This window comes from Dipodomys spectabilis, unplaced genomic scaffold (assembly GCF_019054845.1).
Source record: "Dipodomys spectabilis isolate Male_0828 unplaced genomic scaffold, ASM1905484v1 ptg000001l, whole genome shotgun sequence".
In the NCBI taxonomy this organism is placed as follows: domain Eukaryota; kingdom Metazoa; phylum Chordata; class Mammalia; order Rodentia; family Heteromyidae; genus Dipodomys; species Dipodomys spectabilis.
Genome location: NW_024870678.1, coordinates 10,214,446 through 10,232,217, shown reverse-complemented (window position 1 = coordinate 10,232,217; position 17,772 = coordinate 10,214,446). Strand labels below are relative to the sequence as shown.

At 39.1% G+C, this 17,772-nt stretch overlaps 1 protein-coding gene across 1 annotated transcript in view; it reads left to right on the top strand.

The window, feature by feature from the left end:
- Positions 1-11,652, top strand: part of Fam184a (family with sequence similarity 184 member A) — a 90,823-nt gene extending 79,171 nt beyond the window's left edge. Inside the window, exons 15-18 of the mRNA XM_042673690.1 lie at positions 4,353-4,470; positions 6,487-6,591; positions 9,613-9,815; positions 11,310-11,652. Of these exons, the coding sequence (XP_042529624.1) occupies positions 4,353-4,470; positions 6,487-6,591; positions 9,613-9,815; positions 11,310-11,391 (508 nt within the window). The 3' untranslated portion in view covers positions 11,392-11,652. The remainder of the gene's footprint in view (positions 1-4,352; positions 4,471-6,486; positions 6,592-9,612; positions 9,816-11,309) is intronic.
- The last annotated feature ends 6,120 nt before the right edge of the window (positions 11,653-17,772 follow it).

Below are 17,772 nucleotides of genomic sequence, written 5' to 3'. Positions count from 1 at the left end.
AGAAGTTTGCTATGCAAAATGGTTCAGAGATTAATATTGGTGTTTCAGGTTTACTTCCTAGTAACTTGCCTCTGTAGTAGGACAAAAAGATAATTTCTTCATGAAAGAAATGGTGATTCTGTACTTGGACATTAAATAGGTCAGTAATCCTAACTAAAGTGAAGCACTCCTTCACACCTAGATCAATTTTAACTCCTTTTATCTTATAGTATCCCACATGATTTTGTTATTATTACTGTTTGAACTTTTTGTTGTTGGTGGTGGTGGTGGTAGGACTTGAATTCAGGGCCTGGACCCTGTCCTTTAACTTTTTGAGCCACAGCTCTACTTCTGGTTTTCTCTTGGTTAATTGGAGATAAGAATTTCATGGACTTGCCTTCCTGGGATGGCTTCAAACCAGGATACTCATGTCTCAGCCTCCTAAGTAGCTAGGATTAAAAGTGTGAGCCACTAGTGCCTGGCATTGTTTGACTCTTATTTTGTTCTTTGGTTCATTTGCATAAACCGTGTGTGAAGTAATGAAATAGCAACCCTGAGCCAGGCGCCAGTGGCTCACACCTGTAATGCTAGCTACTCAGGAGGCTGAGATCTGAGGATCACGGTTCAAAACCAGCCTGGGCAGGAAAGTCCATGAGACTCTTATCTTCAATAAAAACCACCAGAAAACTGGAAGTGGTGCTGTAGCTCAAGCGGTAGAGCACTAGCCTTGAGCTGAAGAGCTGAGGGACCAGCACTCAGGCCCAGAGTTCAAGCATTATGACCTACAAAAAGAAAGAGAGAGAGAGAGAGAGAGAGCGAGAGAGCAACCCTGTTATCACAATCAGAATATGAGCTCAGAATCAATTGGAAAAGAAGCTAAACATTAAAATGTTTCATAGCTCCATTTCCTTTACTTCATACAATAAAGTTTGATGTGACAGACTTCCCTCATCTTTATAAAATTTATTATCGATAATAATAATGCATGTGCCACTAAATACTGTTGCTTAGCTCTCAATGCACTGATCGTAATCACTTATTTTCTATAAAATACATGAGCAGAACTAGAACTTGAAAACGCTTTTACACAATCTTATACAGTCTTTTACACAATCTTATATGCCTGTGCTGCTCATGAATTGTGTGCTGACCTGTGCATTCTCAGGGGGATGGCGGTGTGGGGGGAAGAATTAAATCAGGGCATTCACTCGTGCTGAGGATCCAGCAGCAATACAAAGGAGTTGTTTTATGTATTTTCCTTTCTGTTCAGGTTTTGCATTGCTGTTAACGGGAGTCTATTTTGAATAAAAGGCTGACTATATTGTGTGGTCTTTTGAAGAAAGTGTTTCCCAGACTTCAATAATTTTTATATAACCTATGGGGATTTGGTCATGTCTGTGATATTTTCTTAATATCAGCAGATATTCTTGAAATTTTTTCCTTGATACTTTAAATTTTTATTTATTATTGTAAAGGTGATATACAGAGTGTTTATAGTTACATGCATCAGATAAAGAGTGCATTTCTTTTTGAACAGCCACCCCTCCTCTCACTCTATTCCAGTTTTTCTCTCTCGTTCCTACCCACAAGTTGTATAGTTCATTTTCAGTAAGAATCACTGCTATATTTGTTCACCCTTTGTCCCATTTCTGTGCCCCCCCCTTACCTTCTCAAAGACAGGTAAACAAATAAGACAAAAGGAAAAGAAAACATAAACAGCAACAAATAAAAACAAAAAATCTTGTTGCCATTTCCTGGAGTTCATTTCAATAAATAATACTTTATATGATCAGAGGCACAGAGCTATTGCACCATTGTGATCCTCCCCTAAGAATATCCTTCTTTGGTTTCACTCTATGTGAATGCCTGTTAACTCATTTTAACATAAAAAGTTAACAAGGAAGCCGGGCGCTGGTGGCTCACGCCTGTAATCCTAGCTACTCAGGAGGCTGAGATCTGAGGATCGCGGTTCAAAGCCAGCCCAGGCAGGAGAGACCGTGAGACTCCTATCTCCAATAAACCACCAGAAAACCGGAAGTGGCGCTGTAGCTCAAGTGGTAGAGCGCTCGCCTTGAGCTGAAGAGCTGAGGGACAGCGCCCAGGCCCAGAGTTCAAGTCCCACGACCGACAAAAAAAAAAAAAAAAAAAAAAGTTAACAAGGAAACTTGATGTTGTAGTATTAGTACATTAAAACCATCATCACTATTGAAAGAAAAATCCCATCCCTTAATCTAGGTAAAAGTTAAAAACTATAATTGTGAATGCAAATTCTGTGAAACTAAAATCGGAACCTAGTTAGCACGATGTGCAGTGTTTACTGGAGTGATGTGAAACAGGATAAACAGCAGATGTTATGAAGGCCATTTTAGATCATAGAACCACAATTATGACAAAAAAAAAGATTCAAGAAAAGCAGACTTAGACATCACCGGTGATGGACAGTCACTCATGGCTGGTCTTGAGAAGCAGTGCTAGTATGGAGGGCTGCCAGGAAACTGAAGAAAGGGAACTTGTCTAATGTTACAACTAGAATTTGGAGACACTAGTTTTCGAGAAGCGTTTTCTGTGTCATATTGCTTATCTGTTCTCTCCTTTAATGCTTTCCCACGTGCATTATAGACTGTTTCTGATTGATTATTTTTCCTCTCATATCCTGTTATCTTTTAATATTAAAATGTGGGTGATGTAAAGATAGCTTGTGAAGAGGATTAATTGATAATTATGTAGGTAAAGAATATTTAAGCTATGTGAAAATACACAGCAGAATTTGGATTCGTGGCGCTATACTATGCAACAAAGGGTGTTCTGTTGTAGACTCAATTTACCTGACATCTTGTTGTACTGCAACAAATAGAAACAGTACTTTTAAAATGACAATGATTTGTTAGACAGTTTCCTACTATCTATGCCAGACTTGCTCTTCAGTTGCAGGAAGCAGCCCCAGAATCCTGTAAAGAAAAGGGCTCCAGTGACATCTTGTGGCTGCTCTAGCATGGAGCCCAAGTGCCTTCTTCCTTAACCAGATACCACCTATCAACCTTCTTAAACCTTTGCCCATAAAATGAGTAAGAAGAAACCCTCCATATTGTAATAAAATTGTGCGATAACCTTAATGTGGAGTCAGAGAATCCCAATCTGAATTTCTAAAAGAAAGGAGAAATAAAGTTTTCTGACTTTTCTGACTAACTTGGCAGTGAAGCCAGAAGTTCCAACTGAGCCTGCAAACAATTACTTCCTAATGCCACACTCCCTGCCCTCAGCCCTCATGCCACATTAGAACCAGTCAAATGGCCAGGCCTGCCTTCACTGGGGCTGTTAGCAGTGGAGGTAGCAGTGAAATACGCAGTGATTCTAGGACCTCTCTAGAATTTGGCAGAGGGGGGAAAGTGGGAGTGGGAGGGGAGAGGAACTGAGATATCACTGATTTCTAAATGATTGTTCATGTGAAAGTCACTCAATATTTGTCAAGTGAGTACATTTTTCTGTGACTCTTCATTAACCACAACTTTAAAAGCTTAACTTCTAACCTTTACATTCTAAACCCAATAAAAAAAAAGTTGTGTTTCAATTATTTATAACTTCTAAGTCTGAAGGTGCCTTCCCCTTTCAAAAAAAACCAAAACACTAAGCCAATAGTTTTGTCTTGAATCATTTTCTATCTTATACCGCATACTGTATACTGTCCTGAACTCTCAGATTGTGCAGGACACCAATTGTCACCTCTGATCATAAAAAGCGGCCTCTGTTCAAAGTCATGTTTGGTCATGTTGCCATCTCTTGTCACCCAGGGAACAGTAGGCTTACAAAGAAGCCTGATTTTTCTCTAAGCTTATGAATCTTTTTCACTTTATATATGTTGGTTGATAATAGGAATTTTAATACTGGACTTCCCACAAGCCAAGAAAGAATGATGGCATACATATGTGTCTTTCGTTCCCCTTTCCTCTGTATCTCTTCTGTATCTCTTCTTCTCCCCTTTATATATGTTACTAAGCCTTATGCCATACACCAAATTGTACGTATTGAAACGACTTCTGATAGGAAGCTCCATTTCTAGCATTGATCCTGGGACATTTGTTAGGTTCATAGCATTCAGCATACCATTTCTTTTACAGAGCACACCTGAACTCATCTCCAGATACTCTTGAATGGTTTAAAATGGGTGAATTCTTCCAAAAGCAACCTTCAAATCACTTAGTATCATGTAGCCCCTACAAAGCCTTTAATATAACTGTAGTCTTCAGGCAGTCATGGTATTACGATTTAAATGTCTTGTTTTAAATTCATATGTGTGAGTTTAACCAGACTAGTTATTTATTATAAAAGAATATTGTCTGAGTCATTTCAATGAGATAAAGTTTTCCTGTTTTTAGACTGGATGAAATGGAAGAAAAGTATCTGATGAGAGAATCAAAGCCAGAAGATGTGCAGCTGATTACAGAGTTGAAGGCCATGCTTACAGAAAGAGACCAGGTCATCAAGAAACTAATTGTAAGACATTTTGGTTTGGGTATAATTATATCAGTTAATCAATAGACTGTTGATGGGGAAAACAGGGAAAATATTTTTAAGTAATGCAAAGATGGAAAGAATAGAATCTGTTCCTTATGGTAAGTTTATTAAAATATTTGTCATGAGAATACAAAATAATATTAAAGTAATTTATATCTGGCATCAGGGTAAGGGAGTCATGCCTTTTTTCATCAGTATTTTTCAAAAAGATGTATTCTTTTCAATACATTGAATGTTGAATATTGTCATTGCTCCTCAGCAGCTAAGTATTGAGCTATGTACATGCATTCAGACTGTTCACATAAATTTCCTAAACAGAGATTCAAAGAGACATCTATAGAAAGAAGTTCTGTGGTCTAGCCTAGGAAGCTTCATGCTGTCTCATGCGGTACTAAGATGTTAAGGGCTCAGAGATGAAAGTAAGATATTAAGAATAAACACACTGCCTTCATTAAAGCCAATATTCCCTAACAATGTATTCAAAAATCTTAAATTCATAAAATATCTCTAAAATACTATGTCCTGGTGAACAATTAAAATATTGCTTTTTGCTGCCACTAATAAATGAAAATTTTTCATAATCAAGCTAAAAATCCAACTCACTCATTTAATCCTAGCGGAAAACTGGGTACTAGCATGCAAAGAGTGTAAGAGTTAACACTTAAACTTAGGAAAGTCCACCTATTTTCTAAAATTGGATGTTTTTACTGAAAGCAACAAGACCAACCAGTGTCCCAGGATCCCAGAGGAGATTCTGCCTCCATCTACCACCAGCCAAGTTCTCCAAGTTTTGTCCACATGAGCAGAGGCCTCATAGATGGCCAAAGTGATGGCAATAGACTCAGGGAAAATTACACTCTGTTTTATATATAAAATAGCCAGGTGCCTGTGGCCCATACTGGTAATCTTAGCTATTCAGGAGGCTAAAGCTTGAATCAGGTTAAAGCCAGATGAGACAGAAAAGATGCTATGTCCATTTAGCGAGCAAAAAGCCAAACTGGAGGAGACATGGCTCAAGTGGCATAAAATACCAGCCATATCAAGAAAGCAGAGCAAAAGCATGAGGCTCCTGAGTTCAAGCCACAGTACTACCCAAAATGCAAGCAAGTAAATTATATGTATAACTTATGTATAATTATATATATATATTGATTTCCAGTTCTTATTGAGGGGGTATTTACATATATAATTGTGTTTTATCTAACATGTAGGTATTAGACTTCAACGAATAACTTAAACTTTGCAAAGCAACACGTCTACTCAGGGCAAGGAATGTAGCCAAGGGTTATTTTATACTCTTAATACAATACCCTAGTTTCTGGTCTATAAGGCACCTGTGCCAAGATTAATGCTAAGATGATTGGTTAACTAAAAGGAGCTGACGATCTAGTTCTGCTTGACTCCACTAGAATCTGGTTCTACTAAAGCACACCCTTGCCTCTACTCACACTGCTCTATCTGCTATACCTTCCAACAGTCTAGGGTTCAGTTAGTGTTACTTGTTTTTCATGAATCCTCAAGCAAAGGTTTTATCTCTATATGGGCAGTTCACTTTTTTTTTTTTCTGTTGCTATTGCTCTAATGCATTGATAGCTCAAGGGAAAAGGTCAAAGTCAAATCAATCTCCAGGAACTGAAAAATAGTGATAAATCATAGTAGTGCCATCATCTTCATGTGTAGAAAGTAGCCAAATGTGAATACAAGTTACACCTGCTCAAGATCCACCGTTATCTCTGTAAAACAGAGGGGGTGTCAGTCTTAAAAGGAAAAGTGGCAAAGGGTAGGGTAGAGTCCCAGAGCATAGGGTTCAAAAGGTGTTGAAAAGTTAGCTACCAGCAACCTTTGAAGCATTGCCAAACCTGGCTAGAAACTTTTTAACTGAGTATACAAACCATCCATTTTTCTGTTAAACTGAATGAAGTGGCATTTATACAGTTAAATTTGTAAATATTCAATAGAAAATGTTGAAAAGATGTTTATAATTCTTTTGCATAGGACGATAATAAATTTTATCAGCTGGAATTAGTCAATCGAGAAACTAACTTCAACAAAGTATTTAACTCAAGTCCTACTGTTGGTGTTATTAATCCCTTGGCTAAGGTATGTGCTATGGACATTGAAAATAGGAATATACCTTAAAAACGTGGTTAAAAATTTGGTGAATTATTTAGAGCAGAATACGATGTTTCCAAAAAAGTATTTCCTTAAATTTAATGATCTAGCACTAAAATCGATAAGTTCCTTGTTTCTTTTCAAAATGAACTACTTTTTTCTGTTAATTTATATTTCATAAAACTTTTATTAATATTGTAAAATACGGAGTCTGCCTTTGGAGTTTTTATATTTCTAATGAGAACTAGTAACTCTAATTAATCTGTTGTCATTTCCTTATTGATTATCACTCTCCCTAATGGGGTCTGCAAAATACTCCAGCCTCCGATACCCAACAGTTACTCCCTGGCTTAAGGCCTACCATCTGAATGAAACTCAGGTGAACATTAGTTTTGTTGCCTAGGCATTTCAGAAAAAAAGGCTTGAGTCTCTCAGCCTTATGACTGCCCTTGAAAATTACAAGTGTGGCCTACCCTCATACCCTACCGGCCTCTTAGAACAAATGGAAAGGCCTTGAGACAGAATACCGTATCTTATACATCTTTTTACCCCATGGCTCCAATCGTAGTGCTTTAGGAAAAGTAGGTACATTCAATGAATATTTATCTGTAGAATTTTATCACTTTTTTTTTTTTTGTCTGACTGTAATGGGGCTTGTACTCTGGGCTTGAGCTCTTTCACTCAAGGATAGAGCTCTATCCTTAAGATAGTGCTCTACCACTTTAAGCCATAGTGCCACTTCTGGTTGTCTAGACATTAATTGGAGATAAGAGTGTCATGGGTCCCCAGGGTGGCTTTGAATTGCGGTGCTCAAGATCTCAGTCTCCTGAGTAGCTATAAGTCACCACAAACTATTCTGTGCATACAGCAAGTAGTGAGTAAATAACAAAGCCAGTATGTATTGCTTTCATTGTGATTGTAAATCTCTAGGGAGAAATCCGTAAAATAAATGAAAGAACTGGTGTTGAAACCATGTTTTAATTCAGATCCTACTAAGTTTCATATCATGCTATTTTCTACTAGGTGCTTACCCAGACGTTTTGCTTTCAAAAACATACAAAACTTCTCAATTAAGAACACTAAAGGAGGCTGGGAAGGTGGCTCAGTGGTAGAGTGCTTGCCTTACATGCATAAGGCCCTGGGTTTGATTCCTCAGCACCATATAAGCAGAAAAAGCCAGAAGTGGCCCTGTGGCCCAAGTGGTAGAGTGCTAACCTTGAGCTAAAGATCTGAGGCAGCATCCAGGCCCAGAGTTCAGACCATACAACCAACGCCCCCCCCCCCCCAAAAAAAAGAACACTAAAGGAAGGAACTGTCCTTCATAAGTGCTCCCAATTTTGAGTGTTTTGTTAAATAGAATATCTTGTAAATTAGAATGATTAGAGAGGTGTGTAGCTGTATCTTTAGAACTGCCTGACAATAGAAAGCTCTTAATAAATAATTGACTAGTTAATGAATAGAATTCATTTTGGTTTTAGTTGGTAATTTAGAGTGAAATAAGCTTTTAATACTAAAACAAGATTAAGAGACCTGTGGAAACAAGATAAATTAATGATTTTGTTGGAATCATTTTGTTATAAATTCATGACTCAGTGATACTTTTGATTTCTTAAAACAGATAACTTAAGTAGGTATTTTTGATGTCCCCGATGATAAAATAAGAAAACTAAAATACATCTTTATGGGCTGGGAAGTTGGCTCAGTGGTAGAGTGCTTGCCTAGCATGCACGACGCATGCACCACATAGCAGAAAAAGCCGGAAGTGGATGGCTCAATTGGTAGAGTGTTAGCCTTGAACTGAAGAGCACCGAGGCCCAGAGTTCAGGCCCCATGACCAACAAAAAAAAAAAAATCTTTGTAAGAACTTCCCAAATACTTTTGACTCCTAAACAATGACTTCAGTTTTCACAACTAGATCTGAAAAGGGTATCACTATTCCTGTCTTTGTGTGCTAATACTGAAATAGGTTCCTTTACAGAGACTGTTACTCATAGAACATGACCCAGAAGGAAATATCTAGAGTTGAGATCACTGCTCTGAAATGAGCGAAAACTTCCATGTATATACCTATTTGTTCAAACTCCAGGTTTAATTTTACCAGAAGAAAATCATAAGTTTATAGTATACATCTAATTATCAAAATGTGAGAAAATTGTAAATACTTTTATTCTACAGCTATTAATTCTAGAAGTATGAATAAATGCTTTGAGACTGAAGCTAGTGGTTTACAAGTGATAGGGTTTCACGGTCTGCAACTAATTGTATTCCTTCTTTTTTAAAATCTCTGTTCCCTTTTAAAGACCGGTTAAAATTTTTTAATATTGGCTAATTTTATTTTATAATATTTATTTCTTAAATTATGAGCCAATTAATTATTCAGCTAATTTATTGATAAATTTAGACTTACTCATACAGATTTTTCTCTCTTCAGAAAGATACCACAGCAAATTCAAAACCCCATTATTTCTTTAAGTCAGCTTTATGCCTTAAATAGAAATAAGAGATTGTCTCAAACTACATTGCCAACATTTTCTCATTCCTTTTTCTCCCTAGGCAAGAACTGCCTCCCTTTGACAGATGGTTAAAGTTCAAGGACCTCTGTTTTGCAATTACCTTTAACTTTACTCCTTTCCTAATCTTAGCCCCAGTCCATTTAACCCTGTGGCATCTGAGGATCTACTCCTCCTGTCCCCTTGTCCCATGTCCTCCCAGTATTCTCCTTACCCCTTGGTGCTCACCCCCTCCCAGTTTCCTGGTCGGTGGCTCCCAGACATTTCCTCCTGGCTGTTTTTCTCCTGGTAGCATGTCTATCTGTGAGATGGATTCCATGTGGACACACACTCTCAAGGATCCCCAGACCACACTTTGGGTAACACTAGTTCAGTTAGCATCATGATTAACACAAAGCTTCCAAGAGTTTTTGGTGCAAAATTTGTATCTTCTATGATTTCCACTTTCTTGTTTGTCCTTATGCAGGGACAATCCTCACAAGTATTATTTTTAATGCAGCAAAAGAAGAAGAATGATAAAGCACCAACAAACAGGTTTGTGAGTGTTCCCAATCTAAGTGCTCTGGAATCTGGTATTGTGGGCAATGGACATCCTAACCGCCTGGATCCCATTCCTAATTCTCCAGTCCACGATATTGAGTTCAACAGCAGCAAACCTCTTCCACAGCCAGTGCCACCCAAAGAGCCCAAGACATTTTTGAGGTGAGCCCTGTCTCACCAATGGCTTGTTCTTTTTGAAACTTGAGAATTTCACCTTCCTATTATGTAAATCCACTACAGGGAACAGCCTGAGGAGTATTCCTGTGAAATGTTGCATAATGTCCTGCCACCTCTTTAGAGAACTGCCTCTTGAGTCTGTTCCAAGATTTTTTCCCCCTAATTTCTCATCAGTGAGTTTTCTAAGTGTAGGAAGAGCTGCCAAGTTTTTGTTATTGCAGAACTTTAATTTTTATTTGTTAAATGGTTTTAATTTCTGTCTTTATTTTTGGTTTTTGCTCACCAGGCTTATTATATAATCCTATTTTCATATTTTAAAGTTATCAGCTCTGGAATCTTAATGGCATATATAAGCAAAAGAGTAAATTTAGAAAAAAAGTAATTTTAAAATTTATATTCAATTTTAAGTTACCTCAGAGTTGACTATATTAACAAACAAATTTGGGATGAAATTCAGTTATTTAACCAACAGATAAGAAAATACTGTTGTGTTATGTAAACCTTTCTACTACTGACTTTTTTTGCTGCTTTGAAGTATCTTCTTATTTTTTACTAAATTTCAGCAATGCCACTCATACAAGTCCCACCTGTAGAGTTTAATTTTGTTCTTGTGTTAAGTGATTTCTGACATAGTGAACAGCTCAATAGTAAAACATAGCAAGAATGAAAAATAGTCAAATAGATGTGTGATTGTCTCCTGCTAAAATTTTTGTGTTGCTTATTTCCCCTCACCCCGTGCATGGGTACTGTTCAGGTATCAGTAAGGTGCATGTGCATGACCTCCAGAAACATGACTACTGGAATTTCCATTACATTGTTGCGTGCCTTGTAATTTTCCCCAGACACGGTAGGGATTCTTTTGTTTTCTTAAGTAGCACAAAGAATCTTTAGTTAAGAGTTAAGTGTAAGTTACACAAGTTGGAAAATAGAAGCAAAATTAAATTTTTGCAGTCTTTTCGTGGAGTATCTGATTATGGAATTAAGAAATGAATGTTTAATTATGTAAATAGTAAAAAAAACTACTATGCCTTAACTTAGTGTCATATATATATATATATACATATATATACAGATATATATATATATATACATATATATACAGATATATATATATATACAGATATATATATATATATATATCGATCAAAAGCTTGTGTCTGATTCTGAAATTTAAATTAAAAGGGTGGAAGTGTTGGAAGAGAGGAACACGGTTGTCTTCTCTCACACAATTTCCCTGGGAATATTTTATTTAAAGACAGTGACATTACTTTTTGCGGGGGGATGGTGGGTTTGATGGGGGAGGCGGGGCTCCTCAGCTGGCTTCTGTGCGCTGCGGGCGCCCTCTGCTGTCAGAATGGAGCGCAGCTGTAGCTCAGCCCCCGGGAGCCACTTGTGGTAACTTACACTGGGGTTTTGTGTGTTTCCCTCTTGGCAAAACCGCTTCCCACTGGGCCTCACGTCTCTCTCTTGTGAATTCAGCCCTCCTCAGAGCGAAGCGTCCCCCGCGGCTTCTCCGGACCCCCAGCGCCAGGAGTGGTTTGCCCGGTACTTCACCTTCTGAAAGGGCGGCGCTGCGTGGACTGCCTGGAGCATGACTGTACACAGCCCATCCGTGAACAGGCGTTCCCCTGTGAACACTGTGAATAAGAAGGTGTTTGTCTCTCCGACTTGAAAATGCGCTGTATTTCCTGAGATTATATATACATTGACATATACATATATATTGGAATCACTCTATAAGGTACTCTATGATGTGTGTAATTATAACAATTATTTTTATTTGAGATGGAAGTCTTTAACCTTTTTAATTACTGTATAATAAATTTTGTTAGAAGAAACCATGTTTTTTTCTTATTATAATTGCTTTCGATTTTTTTGTTTTGGATTTCATTTTATTTTTAAATAAGTTCTTTATTGTGAAAATACTGTACAGAGGGGTTAGTTACATGAGCGAGGTAGTGAGTACATTTCTTATCAAGCATTGTTGCCTCCTCCTTTGTTTTTCTCCTACCATCCCTTCCCTCCCACCTCCACAACTACATCCCTCCACCCCGGTTAATTTTCATGTGTGTGTCTGTGTGTGGGGGGGGGGGGGGGTGTTACTGGGATTGGCACTGAGAGCCTTGCATTCACCAAGATCTACCACTTAAAAGTATGCCTCCAACCCTTGCAGCTTTATTTCTCATTCCATTCGGGTCTCTCATTTTTGCAGTTCACCCACCTACGCCTCCTACATGGCTTGAGTTACAGGAGCCCACTGCTAGATCTTACCTTATGGTTGAGATGGGCTCACTTTTTTTGCCCAAACTGACTTTGAACCATAGCCTGCCAATCTTTACTTCCCAAGTAGCTGAGATTACAGGTGTGCACCACTATGCCAGGACCTTTTAAGTACATTTATATGCCAGGTAAGACTTGTCTACAAAATGATATCATTTGACTTCAATAATTATAACAAAATACAGACAGATAAATAAGTTAGTCTATTGACATCTTCTATTATCATGTATAATTTTAACAAAATTGTCTACGTTTACAAAACTAAAAGTACTGTGTATATTGTGGGCTTTCGGGTGTATAAAGTATTGTTTACTTTTTTTATTTTCTTTATCTGATAGATGAGATTTAGAACTTGTAATATAGTTAGAACTCATGATTAATTTTAGGCTTTATGGCCAATAGTTATTATGTGAAGAGATAGCCAATTCTGTTTCAACTTGGTTTAGAAGGTGGTTTGTCAGATGTCTAAGCTATCAGTCGAATACTGATTCTGATTCTCAACTCCCCAATGTAATGTCCAACCTTTGATTTCTTTAAGCTTTAGTCTGTTTTAGCTGAATGTTTTATTCTACGGCCTAAAAACTAGCGCATTCATTTTTAAGAATCCCAAATGTAGTTGATTTAGTAATGTAATTTTCTTTCTTTTTTCCCCCCACCAAGATAGGGTCTCTATGTAGCCCAAGTTGGCCCTGAACTCTCAATCTTCCTTGTCAGTCTCCTGAGTGTAGTGATCCCAGGCATGACTTATCACACCTGGCCAGTCATGCACACATTTTGAAGAATCTGCTGAGTGAGATAAATGCCAATACAGTGTGTCACCTCTGAATGATTACAATAACCTTAAAGACTGGCTTCTAAATGGCACTGTGCATCCAGCCCTGCACTAAGGAGCTCTGCGGGGATCAGTTCACTTAGCTTCACAAAACGCTCAAGGAACAAACCTTCACATATGAGTTTGCATGGTTTATAACTTGTTTTTTGTTATCCTGAAAAAAAATTTCAACCAGCACTGCTCACTTCAGAAAATAATTCTAGTTATAGCACATATTCTTGGCCCTAGTACATACTAAACCACCTAACACGGGATTTATTAACCTGGTATTGGTTATTAGCACTTGTGCCAGTAGCTCTGCATCTAGAGGATGGATGGGCAACTGTTTTCCAGAAGCTAACTGCAGGTTTGCTGATCACCCACATCTTCCTACAGTATAGAGTGTCAGGAGAACTGCAAAGATGTGTGGAGGAGACAGTGGGAGCAGAGAAGAAAGTAGTTCACTCGATGATACATCCGGTAATGCTTGACCTAGAAGTAGTAATAACATACACAACAGTGGATCATGAGAAGGAATTACCCAGAGAAATACACCAAGGGCAGAAACAATTCCAGGCAAAGTTCAAGCAAGAGTGGAGAAGGCAGGATGGCTAAATCCAGGAACCACATGCTGTCCTATTGGCCAGCACGGAAGGAACATGTCAGGCATGAGAAGGCATCTTGGGAGCAGTCATCTTTTGAGCTTCTGCCTTGACTTAGACACCTCTATTTTTGCATTTTTACCCCTGTGACACTTAGATGAAACACACATTCCCCAACTACTCACAATCACAATTAGTCACAACAAACTGGCAAAAATTGAAACCTGTTTGATTTTTCATTATGCCACAGAGAATCAGGAATGCTTACTGAGGAATTCAATTTGAGCGTTTAGAATTTTGAGCAGGTTATAGCATGATTTCAAACCTAGGAACAAACAAACCAATCACCATTCTGATTACAATTACTGCAGAAGAGATGGGGGCATGTGGTAAAACCAGTTAGTGGGACCAGCAATGGAAGTACATACCTATAATCCCAGCTAGATGGGGAGGGAAGGTAAGAGGATTATGGTTTGAGGACAGCCAAGGCCAAGGTGTTAGAAAGCTTTTTTTGACCCCAAGATTGGCATGGTGGTATGCTTCTGTCATCATAGTTCTGCAGGAAGCAGAAGTAGGAGGATCACAGTCTTTAGATAGATCACCTACCTGGGCAAATGTGCTAGATCCTATCTGAAGAAATAGTATAGTGGGTGAGAGAAACCTAAGACAAAATGAAAACAGCAGACACTTTGAAATTGGGTCCATAGGCTAATTCCAGATTCTCACTTCTGTGTGTATATATTTGAATATTTCCACAACTAATCATTTAAAATACATACATTGCCACCCTCCCCCCAAAAAATCCTATCCAAAAAAATTAAGCAAAAGTTTATAGAGTACAAGTGCAAGGACCTGAACTCAAACCTCAGTACTGAAAAACACAAATGTTTTATATTGAGTTGGTACAGATGAGAACTCATTGAAGAATTGCTCATGGGAACAGAGATGAGGGAATTGAGAGTGAAGACCCAGATTGATAGGAACTGGTAAGAAGTATATTGGCCCAGAAAGAAAAAGAATTATGAACAGAGGGTAAAGTTTTATTTTAGACATTTAGAAAGTTCATCTGGGATCATTGATAGACAGCTAAATACAAGAACCTAGAGATCAGAGTCTGAGCTGGAAATACTTTGGAAGCATCATGTATAAAACAGATAAAGCCACAAGTGTGGTTTGAAAGAAGGAAGGGGCTGTGCATGGAAAGACCCCATTCTGTTAAGGTGCTGGTAGGGGGTGAATGAGAAGTAGAATTAGTGATGGAAAAAAATATAGTTCTGGAAGAAGAAATTTTCAAGGAGAGAGTAGCCAACCAAGCAATGCTAGAGATCAGGAAAAGCTAGGTATCAGTTACCAGGAAAGAGAGTAAATGAAATGTCCTTTGGCTTTAATCACTGGAGGAAAATCTTAGCAAAAGCAGATCCACGGTAGGGACAGCAAAATCCTGATCTGAAGAAAAGAAGAGGTGGAAGCTGAAGACATTATCACAAGAAACACAGGTTCCTACAATCCTAAGAGGCAGAAAAAGCTCTAGAGGCCATTTCTTGCAGTCTCCAAGACAATGCTCAGATCTCCCATCAGGTCCCTGAGTGAACTGTGGCTTCTCCAGAAGAAACTCCTTCCTCTGAAGCTCCCTGGCCCTGGCTCTGCCACCACGAACCAGTACCTTTGCTACTGTGACTCAGACTCCTCAGCCATGTAATAAAATCATACCTTCTATCCTAGCTTCCTAAAAGAAAATGTAAGGGTGGTTGTAAAAAATCAAATGTAGGCTGGGAAAGTGGCTCAGTGGTAGAGTACTTGCCTTGCATGCATGAGGCTCTGGGTTCGATTCCTCAGCCCCACATAAGCAGAAAAAGCCAGAAGTAGCGCTGTGGCTAAAGTGATAGGGTGCTAGCCCTGTGCTGAAGAGCTGAGAGACAGCGCCCAGGCCCAGAGTTCAGGGCCCACAACTGAAGAAGAAAAAAAAAATCAAATGTATGGGGTGGAAAGGTGGCTCAGTGGAAGAGTGCTTGCCTTGCATGCATGACAGCCTAGGTTCAATTCCTCAGCACCACATAAGCAGAAAAAGCCGGAAGTGACACTATGTCTCAAGTGGTAGAGTGCTAGCCTTGAGTTGAAGAGCTGAAGGACAACACCCAGGTCCAGAGTTAGGCCCCAGGACCAACAACAACAACAAAAAATAATTCAAATGTGGGGCTGGGTTCTAGTGACTCACCTATAATCATAGCAGATCTGAGGATCAAGGTTTAAAGCCATCCCGGGCAGAAAAGTCCCCAGGAGACTCTTACCTCCAGTTAACCACCAGAAAACCAGAAGTGGAGCTGTGGCTCAAAGTGGTAGAGCACTGGCCTAGAGCAAAAGAGCTCAGGTAGAGTGCCCAGGCCCTGAGTTCAAGCTACATGACTGACCCCTGTTCCCCACCCCCACCTCAAAAAATATCATTTGGGAAAGGTTATAAATTGGTAAAGATAAGAAAGTAGTGTAGGTTCCGGGAAGATGGCGGAGGAGAAGCTGGAATCTGAACAAGCTCTCGCATAGAAAGCAGTTTTAGAGTTCCAGTGAACAGTCCTAAGCCAGAGAATCACACCAAGTGTGCCATCACAGGACAGAGAGTTAGACAAGAGAGGGAAAGCCAAGGCAAGAAGACACATCTGAGCGTCTGCCAGCAGCCGCCGCGGCGGCGGCAGGGTCCCTGCGGAGACCGCAGCAGGGGCCATACCTGAGCGCTCACACAGAGAGTCCGGACGAAGGAGCCAGACGCAGTGGGCGAGAGGATTCTACTCAACACCAGCAAGAACCGACAAGGAGCGGACACCTTCATCCTGCAGTTTGCAGACCAGAGACGACCCAGGATCCAAGACTCGGCGTGAGTAGAAGCCCTACGTCCTCACTCCTTCTCAGGGAGCAGAGGAGGGAAGGCCACCCCTCCCCCCCCAGCACCGGTGATCTCCATCTTGGATACCAACAAAGCTCGGAGGAGCGGCTAGCTCCAACTCAGGCCTTGGAATAAAACGAGTCATTTAGCAGGTCACAAGAACTTAACAGCGAAGTGACCTGCCAGACTCAGCTCCATCCAGGGAAAAGTCATCCAGCTCAGGCGCCAGCCATTGGAGTGGCTTTCCTCACTGGGTAACCAGAGCCAGAGACTGCCCCTCCCTCTAGCAGCCTCAACAATCAATCGAAAAACAGAAACCCTGAGAATGGCTTCAGGCTGGGCTCTGTGAGTTTTTTCACAAAATAGCCCCAGGGAAAAGCTACTGAATGTTGAAAGGCCTCAACTCTACCCAGAACCTAGCCTCATCACTGCATCCCCCTCTTTTGTGATTCTCAAAGCAAATCACCCTCCCATTAAACTAATCTGTGAGGGGGATCTCAAAATCTTGGGTAAAGCAGAGCATTTTTCTGCCTGTTGGAACAAACTGACTTAAGAAACCAATCAAGCCACAGGACCTCAAGCTGACCAGAGACTCCAACAAGAGGCTGGTTACAGACAAAAGGGAGATACAGGATTCTTCCCACCCCTCCCAAAAAAAAAAAAAAAAAAAAATCAAAGAACTTTTTTTTTTCTTCTTCTTCTTCTTTTCTTTTCTTTTTTTTTTTTGGTACCTTATATATATAAAAAATTTTTTTTCCTTTTCTAAAAATTTTATTAATCTTTAATTTTTGCCTTTTTTGAAAAAAATAATTGTTTTCCAGTAACTTTTTTTTTCCTCTTATAATTTTTATTTTAGGAATATGTGAATGTGCGTTTTCCTTTCTTTTCTTGTCTTCTTTCTCTTTTTCTTTCTTTCTTAACTATCTTTTTGTTTTTTGTCTAGCTCTACTGAACTTCTGATCTTTTTTTCTCCCTTTCTTATCCTTTCCACTTTTTCCTCTCCTTTGATCTTCTTTATGTGACTTAACTCTTGTCCTGCACATCCTCAGATAAACTCGTTGTTAACTAGTAGACCCTATCCCCCATTGTGTACACACTTAATCCACAAATTTATTACTCAATTCAAAACCTCTGAGACTTAAATTCCTTAATAGCAGTACTACCTCTTTATACCTATATAATATTTTAAGCATTTTTTTTAAGTTTTTCACTTCTCTATGTCCCTTCCCTTCTCTTAATATACTCACATTCCTCACTAAATAGATGGTCTTTTATACTCCATAATAATATTAATTTTTACGTTTCTATTTTTTTTCTGGTCTCTTTTCCCTTTCCCTTCCTTCTTTTTCTCTCTCTCTCTACTTGCATCCTACC